The sequence below is a fragment of the Oryzias latipes genome, chromosome 7 (genome assembly GCF_053564925.1).
Source record: "Oryzias latipes strain Hd-rR chromosome 7, Olatipes_Hd-rR_3.1".
Classification (NCBI taxonomy): domain Eukaryota; kingdom Metazoa; phylum Chordata; class Actinopteri; order Beloniformes; family Adrianichthyidae; genus Oryzias; species Oryzias latipes.
The window spans coordinates 25,333,134-25,347,344 of NC_136243.1; the positions used below are offsets into that span (position 1 = coordinate 25,333,134).

The 14,211-nt window shown below is 37.6% G+C and overlaps 2 protein-coding genes across 2 annotated transcripts; one reads left to right on the forward strand and one right to left on the reverse strand.

The window, feature by feature from the left end:
• Positions 1–4,436: 4,436 nt before the first annotated feature.
• prok1 (prokineticin 1) lies at positions 4,437–5,976 on the reverse strand. The gene is made up of 3 exons (XM_023956248.2): positions 5,776–5,976; positions 5,081–5,206; positions 4,437–4,703 (listed from the first exon to the last, which is right to left on the reverse strand). Exons 1-3 carry the CDS (start codon positions 5,848–5,850, stop codon positions 4,584–4,586), a joined length of 321 nt encoding a protein of 106 aa, XP_023812016.1. The 5' UTR covers positions 5,851–5,976; the 3' UTR covers positions 4,437–4,583.
• A 4,395-nt stretch (positions 5,977–10,371) lies between these two features.
• lamtor5 (late endosomal/lysosomal adaptor, MAPK and MTOR activator 5) lies at positions 10,372–13,942 on the forward strand. Its single transcript, XM_004070409.4, has 4 exons — positions 10,372–10,545; positions 10,635–10,696; positions 12,490–12,607; positions 13,619–13,942. The coding sequence occupies exons 1-4, from the start codon at positions 10,511–10,513 to the stop codon at positions 13,677–13,679; spliced, it is 276 nt and encodes a 91-aa protein (XP_004070457.1). The 5' UTR covers positions 10,372–10,510; the 3' UTR covers positions 13,680–13,942.
• The last annotated feature ends 269 nt before the right edge of the window (positions 13,943–14,211 follow it).

Consider the following 14,211-nt stretch of genomic DNA (forward strand, 5'->3'; position numbering starts at 1 on the left):
GTGACTACTACATTGAGGTTTTTGGTAAGAATTTTCATTTTTAATGGTTATGTTGTTGTGAGATGTTCATCGTCTTCTCAAATATTCTTTTACATCTTCATGATATCTTGTGCCTGCTATTGTCCTCAGAGAAGGCTTCAGTAATTCATGTAGGTTTGTTTTTGGTTGTTAACTCAAGTGAATTCATGCTTTTGCCCCTTGCAGAAGTTTCCGATTACAGTGAGCAGACTCAATTTACCCTGACAACAACCACCAAAGCCCCCACCAAAGCCCCCACCAGCTCCACAGAACTCCCTGACTCCACAGGACCTGTTCTGGCTCAGGACCGCAGCGACAGCAGCAGGTCTTCACTCAGTTGCTCAGTCATGTCGTGCATTGCTGTAGTTGTTCAGGATCACATAAGATACATTTGCCTTCTTTCTAGAGCTTCCCGGGGGGTTAGCCTGCCGCTTATTGCTGTTGTGTCCATCACAGTGATGGTTTTTGTCACTGCAGTGATCGGTGCTGTTTATTGCAGAGTCAAGGCACAAAGTGAACAATCTGGTAAACCTAATCTTTTTCCAGAAACAAATGGTTTCTATTTTAAGACGGAAGCACTAATGTTGTGCTGTTTTTTCCCTTGTTTTGTAGACACGTGTGAAGGAACTCGATGTGAGTCACTCAAACAAGATGCCTTGGTAGGTCCGAAACAGGAAATGTAGTCTATATGACTCATTGTCAGGGAGACATTTTTGGGCTTTAAATGTTGTTTATTCCAGCAAAAGCCTCCTGACACAGTTTATATTTTTAGGAAGCAAATGGCATCGTCTACACAACAGTGGACTTTACAGCTCACCAGAAACCTGAGGTGGTTTATGCAAACCTGCAGGTGAACAAAACACAAGCAGGTGGCCCCGGAGCAGAGCATGATGGGACAGTGGAGTACTCTGTTTTGGCAAATTAGCTTTTCACATCTGATGAATTTAAAATCCCACTCCGATCCTCTTTTTATCAACTGTAAAAGGGTTGCCTGTGGTCTTTTAATGATCATTATGCCGTTTTTGGCCCCAAAAAACACGTCATTTTTCTAGGACATTGTTTCTGCAAAGAGTTCATTAGAAATTTGAGTTTAAGACCTTAATTTTCTTCATATATTTTCTCCATTGTGAGAAAAATGCCACAAGAACATGTTAAAAACACAAGGAAACACAATTTCCATCGGAGTGGGTCTTTAAAGCATTCCTTAAAACCTCCTATTCTGCTAACATAACTTTGTTGATGTTAAGTTATATTCATGAGGTTGAATGAAGAGGGTAGGATTTACCATACGTTCTTTATATTTGTGGAATTGCAACTCCAATTAGATAAATTATTACATTATTTGGTTTAAATACGCTCCTTGACAAAGGAATACATTCTGATAGGATTAAATGTACTTGTCATCTTAAAATGAGCCAATGACTTTGTGGTTTCTGTACTTGAGGATCTTCAGACATATATCTCATCATGACATCAGGTTATCTCACTTTCTATCAATGTCTGGCTTATTGTCTTTTTTACGTCAGTGGGTACCTGACCCTCTACCAGATCTGGTATTGTCCTCTATTCAGACCAAAAAAAAGTTGGATGTGTTTATTTTAATATTCTTTGCAAAAGGTCAAGTTTCTTTCTGGATCAAAGGTGGAAGAGAATTCACTGATTCTTATTTCTGTGACATTTCAGAGCATCACAAGCGTTTTTTTCTTCTTTCTTTTTGTTGTAAGGCATGGCATGGATTGACAGCCACTAGCTAAAATCTATTGTGGTAGCACATAAAAACCTATTTTTGCTTGAAAAATAAAGTATTTTGTAGCACATGCTTTGGTTATTTGATTAAACACAATGTTCCAAATTACTTCAGATGCTTTCTTGATATGCCTTACTAAATCTGGAAAACAGGGAGGGAATTAGCTTGATGAAGGTTTAAGAGGAGAAAGGAGAAAATAACAGTACTTGTTCATAAATCACATCACTTTTAGGTGATCGTATTAACCTAGAAGAGACACAAGAGCAGAAAAGTAAAATAAAAAATCATATTCAGGATGAAGCTGAATTGAAGTGTTTTCTTTATGTGCAGTGCAGTTTGTGAAAAGGGCAAAGCAGAGGAGCATGGCGGCAAAAGATTCGTTTATTTGTGTTCTACAGATTTCCAGCTGAAGGCGCCAGGCTGGTCCTGCTTAATTATTTTTATTAGACTTTTCACGTCAGAGCATTTGTTGGCTGTTTAATCTTGGGTCAAAAAAATGGGGAAAATCTGTGACAAATGGTAAAGCATGACTGTATGAGTCAGATCTCCATAGTGGCCAGCAGAAACTTGAACCAAGACTTTCATGTCTTACAAACACGGATTGCGCCAACAATTATGGAAGCCACCGTGCCAACGATCACCTGGCAGCCCTGCACAGCAGGTTGCATTTCGACTAGCAAGACTGAAAAAATAATGTAAAAATTAATCCGGGAGGTTTTGAGTTAACAATGTTTCATTCACGTTTATTTAATTCACTTGAGATCTTTGCTCAAATGTATTAGTTTTGGGTACATTTCTTTGTACATGTCCATCGTTTTGTGAGTGGGATTTTGGTGATTTGTGTAGTCCAGAGCCTAATGCAGGTTCTCGTGTCAGGTCACAGTTATTTCAGGACCTTAAATCTTTAGTGGGCCTGCTGTCAGCAACAGCTCATGCTCTCGTGCCCTGTTCACTTCTGCTGGAAAAGAAAACAAGAATCCAAGTGTAGGATAGAAATAAGAAAATACTGAGGATTAGATTTAGATGTTCTTTCAAGGAATCATTTCCATCTTTGCTCACTACCTCCTCTGGATGTTGGAAAACCTGGTCTGTGACACGCCCATTTCTGTTGTCAAAATACAGGCACCATGTTTTGGCAAAATTAATGAAGTGGAAGTTCAGCCCAGAATCCCAGGACTCTCCCAGCAAACCATGAAAGCAGCTCAGTCAGTTTAATACTTAACACCTGTTGGACACGAGATGAAGCCCATCTGGACACACAACAGCTACTGAACATGGATCAAGGTGACATGCCTGTTTGAAATCTAAATAGACCTGAACATTGCAGAGATTTTGGTTGCCTCAGCACTTTCAGTTATATTCAGTCATCCTGTCAACATCAAGCTGGAGAAGCTGCTTTTTAAGGTTGCTATTGCTCGAAAGCCTTGTGCTTTTCTGCAGATCTAGTATTTATGTTCATTTAAATGGTTGGTTTGGATGTTTGTAACCATGGTGCACTGTTGATGAAGTTTTCACAGTACTTACAGTATCTGGACTTCACAGTTTTGTAGAGTTAATGTGCCATGGATGTGTGCACACAACTTTATACAGTGACAGAATAACACGGTGGGAACTTTAGCATTACTCAGCGATTTCCCATCACTCTTTATTGGAGCTGGCTTAAGCTGTCTATCCTTTATGAGAAAAAGTCCTAAACCCAAACATTCACAAAACAAGCAGCCACAGCCTCCTGAATGCTGATCTGTGAATCTTTTATACTTTGTGTTCTGAGAAGGGTCTGAGTTGGAAATGGGGTCAAAGGGAAGCAATGAAATGAATCATTTGTTGCCCAGTCATGTTTGTCTTGTCTGTGTAATCAAGTACTTGTGTGTTTTGGCCTTCTACATCTTTAATATTTGTGTTTCTGAACATTCGTAGAATATGAAATCCAATTTGACTATTTAAAGCAAAATGTTTTCGCAAGGGACTTCTGTGTTTCTGGGAGGTTTTTCGAAATACATTTGGTACCCTTCTTTATGTCTTATTCTTTCCATGTGCCTGGTCAGAGTCAGAGGGTTGCTTTTTGAAAAAGTCAGTTCATTTAAATCTGTATCGTCTATGAAAAACTTGCCTTAATTTCAGCAAAAAATGTAGCTTACGGTTGATTTCAGATGAGAATAAATGTTTGAATGCCGTGACTTAAAAATACAGATAATTCCTTATCTGGATTTTTTTTACCTGAAAAATGACACATCAGCAGATACGGCAAAACAAAACTAAGAGAGAATATCAATGAGACTTTTATTTTACCATTTATTTGTGCTTTTATTTCAAATGTTGATAAATATCCTGTGAACATCCAAACTTCTCACATTTCCTAAAAAAGTTTTCTGTCGAATTTTTCTTGTAACTGACATCAACATTAACTAAATATATACATACTATTTCCCAGTTATTATGTTCAATTTATCCTTCTGATTTTTTTTTTCTTTGTTATAACAAAGCTCACAGAAATCCCACACATGAAAGAAAAGATTTGAGCAAACTTTATTGACAACTGCATAATTTAACATAAAGTGAATATAAAGGAATCAAGTCGTAATGGTTCACAGACACATACAGAAGGATCATTTGGTATATAGATTAAAATGCCTCATTTCTGCAGCAGCTCTTGTAAATAAATTATTTTTATTTTAGCTATACTTGTTGCGTTGTGTCCTTGTGGAGTGCATAAATGTAAATCCCAACCATGTATTTTGTTTATAACGAGTACACACATAGAGATGTTTGCCATCCGCAGACTGTTCCGGTCTTCTTTGTTTAGGTTTAAAAGCATCCACTAAAAGTCCATATTTTTGAAGTCATCAGTACATCTGTATTTGCTATCAGAATATCTTGTGCACACCAAATGGGGAAGACAGGGGCAGGTGTGATGTAGCCGTTTCCCTGCATATGGCACCTGCAAGTGTGGAAATAAAGAAAAAAAGAGCAGACTACGTTAATCTGACATTTTATATCCTTTATATACTGACAAAAGAGTTGCAGTTCTTTAAAAAAAAGTGTTTGTAGTCACTTGCAGGGATGAATGTTGTGCTAGCAGGGTTAACTGTTGACTTGTTCAGATAATCAAAAAGATATATAACTCTAATCGGCTCATTCATTTCAGAGAAGATCAATAGCCCCTGCAGATATCTCCGACTTCTCAAAAAGCTGGCTGCACTTGATACAATCTGAATCTTTGAGGACAAGAGTGACAAAGAGAGAAAAGGTGTTTGGGCCTGGCTTTAAGTGTGTGTGCAGCTTGAAAATAGAGATTTGGTTGATATTTTAGACCACCTTGTGGCTGTAAGGGTGGCATTCATCCCCTTCCACGCCTCTTGGGATGCACATTCTCAGACCCCTCAGCCACAGACTGACAGCGCAGCACAGACCAAAGCCACACTGCACGTCCCTCTCACAGGCCTGCAGAAGAGACAAACACACAGGAGGATCGGTATTATTTTGGTTTTTCAAAAAGAACAATCATATTTCGTCTCCATTTATGCTAGAGTGCTTAAGGGACATTTTTAACTGTTGCATCAAAGATTTACTTTGGGATTTACAGCATGAAATATTTCATGAACTGCCTGTCATCTCTGTCATCTTCTTATTCTTTTTAAAAATGAAGGCCAATTAAAGACTGAGTTAATTTCCTTGGAATTTTCCAGAGGAAAGATGAGGAGGAGGATGTGGAGGATGTGGTCTGTCGTCAGCCTTTTTAATCCAATTTTGAATGTGCAGGATGGATGGATGGATGGATAGATACAGTTTCTGTGTAAATAAATTATTTTAAACTATATATATATATATATATATATATATATATATATATATATATATATATATATATATAATTAAATTTCACAATTAGTAAACAGAAGTACGTTTCATATTTTCTTTTGCAAAAGAAAAAAATGTAATAATGTCTAATCCTACTTTTTGTGAATTGATTAAATAAAAGCAGGAATCAGGAGACAATATTTGTGACTCACCCCTGTGATAACAGCTCCTCTGGAGAAGCTGAGTGATGCCATAAGGAGGGACAGCAACACCACCCTGATGTCCATGACAGGAACAGTAAAAAGTAGCAGCGGTCAACACCCTCAAACGTTACTTTGACACTGTGGCTCTTCCACTTGACTCCCAAATTCTGGATGCGATGCTGGTTATTAACAGAACTGGTCAGATTCAGAGCAAATTCTCACTCTTTATCTACCTGCGACCCCCCCTCCCCCTACCCAACGTTTTCTCCTCCCTCCTGGTGTCAGAAGCACTCTACGCCCTCTCTGCCTTTCTGCTCAGAAGATTCATCATCTTATCCGTCCAGAGGACAGAGGCTGTATGTAGTATTTTTCACGCATAAAACTTTGTCCGTTTGACTCCTTCAAAACTAAGCTGGGTGTAGTTTCTGAGATTTTGATTGAAAAATTGTACATATCAACAGTTAATAGTAATCTTTACCAAAAAAAACACGCAAAATATTTGTTTTTACTGTAATTTCCTTAGAGCACTATTTTGAGATGTTGGAAAACTGGGGTCTGATGGGATGTCTTGATGATGGTGATGCATTTTGAAGTTTTAACCTTGCTATCAACTTGAAAAGTAACATTTAAATAAAACTTTTGAAATAATAAATTAAATATTCTTGTTAAATAATATTAAATATTCTTGTTAAAAGCTAGATTTAGTCACAGATTCCTAACACATCAGTAAATCCTTTGTTAAGATGGTGATGGGAAGCTGGTTCTCCGCATATGCAGACAGCTTGTGATTTAAGATACAAAAAGAATGAAAGAGTACTGAGCCCACGGGTTAGTCAGCAGGACATTACTCGCTGTTAAGAAAGTGATGGATTTGTCCAGTGCAGTGGTCACATAATTACATTCACTCAATTCTGCATGGTCAGCAGCAGTGCTGAAGCCTCCCCATCTTGGGGCAGACAGGAGGAATTGTGCAGAAAGATGAGCCAACATATCTCAAGAAAACTTAACAAAAAGTTCCTTTGACAATACGCATCAGCAGGAGTAATGATTACACTGAAGTCAGGCTTTAATGAACAAGTTTGTTGTTTCTTTTAAGTCATTCAGAATTTTAACATTTTGTTTCTGTAGCTTGAAAGATTCAATTAACTGTAAAGCTTATGGATCATTTTACTGGTGATATTTTGGGCATCTTGTTTTCTTTTTATTATTAAATGAAAAATAAGGTGCAGTTCTTTTTTTTATTAAGGAAAAATAAATGACCATAAACATGTTAAGTTTGTTTATGATTTGCACCTTTAAATATGTTAAAGGTTAGAAATTCAAAGTTTAAATGATAACAATTCAGCTTCAATCTGAAATGATAACAAAGGTGAGATTTCAGCAGGGGTGGGCAAACTATCGCCAGGGGAAATTCTATTCCATCTGGCCCGCCAAACTGGAACAAATTATAGTGATAATCCTCAATCCTGTTTTATTTTCTCTGTAATTGCGATGTCTCCCCATAGATGGTACATAACAAATAAATTGACCTTTGTTTTGAAGTATAAAACCTTTTTTAAATTTAGTTTCCATGTTATTTATTTTTTGAGGTGGATTACCAAAACATGCCACTTATCTGCTCCTGGTCTGGCCGCTCTTACAAAATTTTAGAACCCTTTTGCTTCCCACAAGTCTAAAAGATTGCCCACCTCTGGTCTAAAAGTATATGAATGGTGCTTAAATGCACAGAATGCTGTTGGTGTTTTGTTTTTTTTCACTTTCAATGATACAATTGCTATTATATTATTCATCACTGTATTTAACTATCAGCTGTGTAAAATCTGCCTCTTAAGTAATATGTGGTCTTTTGGTGAGTAAATAAATTTGGAACTTAATTTGGTTTTACTCTGTTTTTTTTTTTTTTTACTTTTATCTAGCTCTCATTATTGCATCTTTATTGTTTTTATATGTTGTTTGGTGTACTTTATTTAAAGCTAGTTAAACGTTTATTTAGCTATATTATGTTTATTTATGTGTAAACAACAGATATGTTCTCAAGGCACCACACAAAGCAATACACTTCAGACACATCAACCTTATTAGATATAAAGTTATTATCAAATTTAGTTTAAATCATTCCCATATCTTAGAATTATCTTGATTGTCCACTTAAGGCCATTGTAAGTGACAAACAGCGAAACATCAAAAGCTGCTCAGTGTAATCTCCATAGTAAGGAAGTAACAGGTGACTGTGGAAAAGGGAAAATTCCCTCTAAATGGAAGATGAAGAAGAAACCACCAACAGAACAAGACTCAGGATTGGGTAACAATCTGTTGTGATCGGTTGGGGTTTAAGAATCCTGAAAAGGGACTGGCAAAAACAGAAAAATAAAAAAGGGACCACTGCAGCAGTGGCGGTTCTACACTAACTTACTCCCTGGGCGAGTAACCCCACCAGCGCCCCCCCCCCCCCCCCCCCGCACACATACAAAATTTGTGTTCCCTGTCTTCTATTTAGCCATTTTACTCAAAAAATGCATGAATTTTCTAGACTCGTATTACAGGGGGGTCAAACTCAGTCACACAGGGGCCTAAGTTAAAAACACGCTTTAGGTTTTGGGCCGAAGAAGATAAACATTTACTGAACACACTAAAGCTAAACTTTTAAACCTTTTAAACTGAACATTTTGAACATAAATATTAATAAAAACAGGAACATTAATCCAGAATAACTCAAGTTAAACCTTAAATAACTTGAAATATTTTGTTCTCCATATAAATATGTTCTGTCAAAATTATACAAATATGAACATGCTGCAGAACAAAACAAAGAAAGCCTGGAAATATTAATAAGAAATTACATATCAAATAATTCCATTTTTTTTTGCTCTTTCATCATTTTTTAGAGCATTTTTTTTTTTAGAGCTAGACTCCTGCTTCATTTTTAGCAATAATTTCTTAATGTGTGACGTCCTGTGTGTGTCTCTGTGAAACATATCTGAGGGATTAGATCTAAAAAATAAAACTTATTGTGATTAATATGTTTAGGTCTTATAGAACATTAAAGACTAAATCTTAGAACTCATCAGTGGGATTACTCCAAAAATATTTGGCATTTCCCTAAATTTGTGCAACACCAACAGCAGAAATCCTCCAAAAAAACTCAATCCTAAAAAAATGGTCTGATCTAATCCCCCCTCCCCCTCCCCTTCCCTCTGACACACGCGGCTCCGTCTCCATGACGACAGCGCGCAGCTGCGGCTCAGAGTTGATTGTCAGATAGAAAAAGACCCCCAATCACCTGTTAGTGTGATTCAGCCAGCCACCGGCGAGCTGCGCTCCCCTCTCGAGTTTTTTGACTTATGTTCCAAAGACTACAAAGAGGTGTGGCCGCAATCGTCTTGCAGCAGAGGGCGGTGGTCACGTGCGCATCGGGTCTGCTGTGTCGGAGCAAAGAATTGTGGGAAATAATCTCCATTGCCTGCTTTTTTCGAAATTGGGTTGAGCACGGATGTTTGTTCTGCCTAATTCATTTTCATGTGCCGGTTTTACGTTGTTTCACTCTGAGGTATTCTTTTTTTTTTTTTTTTTTTTTTTTTTTTGCACCATAAGTGTGAAGAGCAAATAGGAGGAAGACATTCTTTAGAGTCTGATGTGTCTAAATAAAAGCATTAAGTGTCGGCTGCTCAAGCAATTTCAAATTAAAAGCTCCAAGCTTCCTCTTTGAATTTAGTATGTAGCATATTATGTGTAACGCCTCAGGAACGGCAAATGCCGCCCCCTATGAAGTGCCGCCCTGGGCGACCGCCCACATCGACCATATCAAAAACCGCCACTGCACTGCAGTAAGATAAACAGTTTAAGTCCCACTCCAATAATCATTCGATCTATTTTCAGTGTTTCCAGTACCGGTAGTCTTTTAATTATAACTATGCCGCTTTTAGGCTAAATCAAAAAACCTTTGTCGTTTTCAGGGACATACATAGTTTCTGCAGCGTGGCAGTAGTTCATTAGAAATTCATCTCTGAGTTGTGGGCGGGACTGTTGGCGAGGACTAAGCCAATCCCTGCTTCCTATCATCAGTTTACAGCCCCTCACAGCCCCCAACCTAAAATTATGCAACAAAAATGGCTAGCAATATTGGAGCTATGCAGCCATACCGTTTTGATCCAGATGTCAGCTCTGGCAAAGAAAACAAAGATGTACAAGGATCTAGTCATCTACAAGCCAATCCATCATAATGGAAAATGCTGCTGGTTGTAGTAGCTTGTAGTAGCTTCTACGTCAGATCTGCAGGATATTTCAAATGGCATTTTTGCACATGCTACTGATTCACAACGATTTGAATAAAGAAATACTCAGAAATGCAATTTTAATCTTATTTTTTTTATGTGTCCTGCATCATCAGAAAAATGTCACAAGAATTAAAAAATACACCAAAAATCATTTATTTGAATTAAGCCGTCAATTCTATTCTATTCTATTCTATTCTATTCTATTCTATTCTATTCTACTGAAAACCAATTATTTTTAATTTGTACTAAAAGATACAGTTATCAGTCTGTCTTTAGTTGGTTGTTTTGTAGTTTTGAGTTGGCTCAGCCGTTCGCGCTTCGTCTTGTTTGACCCTGGCGATGTCTCTTACTGTACGTCACAGTCACATGATTGTCAGGAGGAATTTAAGGAAACAAACGTCAACAACAAAAAATACAATTTTTGGGCCATAGAACTTTACATTTTCTGATTTTTTTACGGTTTTCTAAAGATGGAGTCAACCCTCGAACAACACCTTGACGATACGTGAGTTCTAATCTATGCTAACTAGCTTGTTTCTTTACATTTCGTACATTCGTTTGGCTAATTCTCTTGATTTCGTGTTTTTTCTGCAGCATGAAAAATCCAGCTGTTGTTGGGGTTCTATGCACGGACCAACAAGGACACAACTTGGGCTGTAAGACTCTTCAGAGTTAACAGGAAGTCACATCACATGTATTTATTCACGAAGTACCCCGTAGTCGATATTCTCTAGTTCGTCAGTTTCGCTAATAAATAAATTCCCGCAACAGTTTAGTTTCCCCAAAAACACAAGTTTCCACCGCCAGCTGTTTATGAGAGATCATGTTGTTATTTCTGATGTTTTAGTCTTTAATCTCATTAGAGAAATGTTGCCAGTGAGTGAGAGAGGCAAAGATGTAACTCAGAAAGAAGACCCATAGTGTTTAGGTCAGTGCAGATCATGTGTAGACATCTGTCTCCTAAAGACATCCTTTGCTTACATAACGGGATGTGTTACTTTTTCCAAAGAGGCCCATATTTGCAGTGAATCTTAGAACTATTTGAAACACATTAAATTAAATATACTGCAATGGGATACTTTTCATGACATTTCATGATTACATGACAGTCTTCACATAGAAAACAGACATCTAACTACGTTTTTACCAAAATTACTGTCACATTTGTATATTTTTTGCACAGTTCATTCACAGTTAGCTTGTCGTATTAGCATGTCTTATCTGGTAGTTTCTCTTGATATTGAACTCCATGAAAACAGCCACAGTCTTCTGGCCCATTAGGCAGACACAGTTGTTTTATATTTCACTGAAAAAATGTTCAAATTTTCCATTTGTCCTTTAAGAGGTTGACCCTTAAAGAGCTAGAGAGTGTCACAAAAGGGTCGCACAACAGTGTTTCCACAGGTTTATAAAGTCTGATTTAGCCAACCACACAGCTTTTAGATATTGTTGCAGGACGCGTTCTGTTGATTTTATGTAGGAGCCTACGGGCCGGTGAAAATTTGAAAGGGGGCCGGATTTGGCCCACAAGCCGGACTTTGGACATGCCTGGCTCTCATGACTGATCGACTGTTTTCCGTGTTGAAGACCTGAGTCGGAATAATTTAAAAATGGGTCTTCAACTGAATAAGTAACAATTTCCTCTTGAGGCAAACTGATTTGATCTATTATATGATAGTAACAGTTCAGACCAGCAAACATAGCAAAGAATTCTGGCTCACTGTGGTGGTCTGATCTGCTGCTGGTTATTACACCTTTGCTGCCAGATGTTAAAGCTACATGTTAAATTATCACACTGTTGGTGCTCTGACATTGTAAAAACGTGAAATCAGATTTACTTTAAGAAAAAAGTTAAATTCTAAATAAAGACTGCAGTCCAAATGAACTGATCTGATGAGCAGAAGGATGCATCTAAAGCAGGTCATCATTTAAAGTCCCACTCTGATCATCTTTTGATCTATTTCAAAAGCATTCCTAGTCTTTTATTTATGATGAAGCTGTTTTTGACCCAAAAAAAATAGTCATTTTCCAGAACAAAGTTTCTGCAGAGCAGCACTAGTTTTTTTAAAAATTCACCTCTTGAGTTGTGAGCAGGACTGTCGGCGTGAAGTAAGCCCACTTGTCGTCACTCATCTGTTTACTGTTTACATGCTCTCCTGCTAGCTTTCAGCCCTTCAGACCCCAAGCCTAACATTAGCGGTACATCAAAAATAGCGAGCAGTATCAGAGCTATACAGTCCTAGAGTTTTTAACCCGATAACTGCTCGGATGAGAAAAACAAAGACGTCCATGGATCTAGTCTGGATTCTGCTGATTCACAACGATTTGAATAAACAAATCCTGAAAAATGCATTTTTGAATATGTTCTCCATCATCAGAAAAATGCCAAAAGAACATGTTTAAAACACAATTTTCATCAGAGCGGGTCTTTGACATATTTTTTTTTTAGGTCGTGGATCTCTGTCAGATGAACATGGAGGTGTGGTGTCTGTTCTGGCTAAACAAGCAGCTGCTCTCACCAGAGACCTGACGGACACACCGACTGTGTGCCTAGAGTCCGAGTCAGGGTGAGCCATGGACTGTGCCTTTGCACAACTTCTTCTATTTCTTAGTTTTAGTGCATTTAAGGTGTGCCTTTGTAGTTTTAAATGTGGAAGTGTACAAATAAGAGTTCCAAGACGCTGTGCAATCAGCTTCAACTTCTGTGCCACAGAGGTGCAGCAGAGATGAGCATCCTCTATACCTGCTGGTCACGTGGGAGACCATGCCTAATTATTTTTCTGAGTATTGGCTCCTCTATACTATTCATGACTTTTGGAACTTCCGGATGTTGGAATATAATAATTTCCCCACCTCCTCAATACTGTACATTTAAGTCATTTAATGGATGATTTAATTCAAAGTGGCTTAACAGTGAGATACAAAACAAACCATATTATCCAGGATTAAGTGGTTGTGAGGGTTAGACTCATGGATAATCATATAGGCAGACCTGGATTTGAGTATTTATTTTTTTGGACTATGCTGCCACCTTCTGGACTCTTTTAAACTATTGAATGTAGTGGAATTCCCACCTCTGAAATGGACTTTGTCATTTGGAATTAGAAATTTACCAAAAACACAAGTAAATAGAATTCAATCCTGTTGTCTAAGTAGCACAACACCAAAAAAAAAAAACTTCTAATGAAGCTGAACAACAAACAAACAAACAAACAAAAACAACAACTATATAGTTATGAAATTACCAACTCAATTTATACTCAAATAAAAAAAAAATGAATATAGTGTCTAAAATCTCTTTTTTCTATCTAAGCCAAAGGAAAAATGTTTACATTTTTATATGTGATGAGCTCAGAAATGATTAATGAAATGTGGCTCTTCTGCTGCTTCCACACGTGTAGACTGATGTTATATGGACAGGTGAATGTGTGACTGATGCAAATTTGATTAACATTTGCCAACCCAAAATCTTGGCATGTTATGTCTGACTGATCATTTACAATCACCTAGAATGATTTCTTCACTTTGCTGAACATTTGCCCCAATGCATTGTTTAATTTCTGATTTGCTTTTTGCAGAAACATTCTGGTGAGAAGTCACGGGACAATCACAATAGCCGTCCACAAAATTACATCGTGAAGACAACGGGACTTCCTGGAGTTTTATTGTAAAGATGAGATGCTCACTTGAATTCATAATAAAATTCTGCAGCATCTTGGCAAAAACAGGAAAAAGAAAAACTATTTTCTAAGTATTGTGGTTTTCTATTTAAAACAGTTGTAATGGAGTTGCATTGATATGATGTGCACGTTTTGTGGGGATTTCCCTGAAATTGCTGTTGTAAAAAACAGGACAGTCATTCACAGAAATATGTCTCTTAATAAACTTTAACTTGACTTTGAGGTGTCCTCTGTCTCTTTTCATCGTTAGCCTGCATGGGTTACCAATTATTTTCCTTGGCAGGTTGACATTCACAGTTGAATAGAGTAGCAGGGTTCAGGCAATCATGACAATCATGGAGTGAAGCCTCTTAACTCATACTTGTTAGAGGGAAACATGCAAAGACTTTATTAGGAAGATTTCTCTGTTTGGAGCAGAAAGTTGAGCTCACTAAAGTGGTTGTTTTGGTGGGAAGAACCAATTGTCCTGCAAGTGAACAGCCATGGATGCT

Coding starts and splice junctions, on each gene's coding strand:
- lamtor5 (XM_004070409.4), top strand. CDS start 10,511: ATGGAGTCAACCCTCGAACAACACCTTGACGATAC. Junction 10,546..10,634: donor GAACAACACCTTGACGATAC/GTGAGTTCTAAT, acceptor TTTTTTCTGCAG/CATGAAAAATCCAGCTGTTG. Junction 12,608..13,618: donor TGCCTAGAGTCCGAGTCAGG/GTGAGCCATGGA, acceptor TGCTTTTTGCAG/AAACATTCTGGTGAGAAGTC.
- prok1 (XM_023956248.2), bottom strand. CDS start 5,850: ATGGACATCAGGGTGGTGTTGCTGTCCCTCCTTATGGCATCACTCAGC. Junction 5,207..5,775: donor GAGGAGCTGTTATCACAGGG/GTGAGTCACAAA, acceptor TCTCTTCTGCAG/GCCTGTGAGAGGGACGTGCA. Junction 4,704..5,080: donor GCCACCCTTACAGCCACAAG/GTGGTCTAAAAT, acceptor CCACACTTGCAG/GTGCCATATGCAGGGAAACG.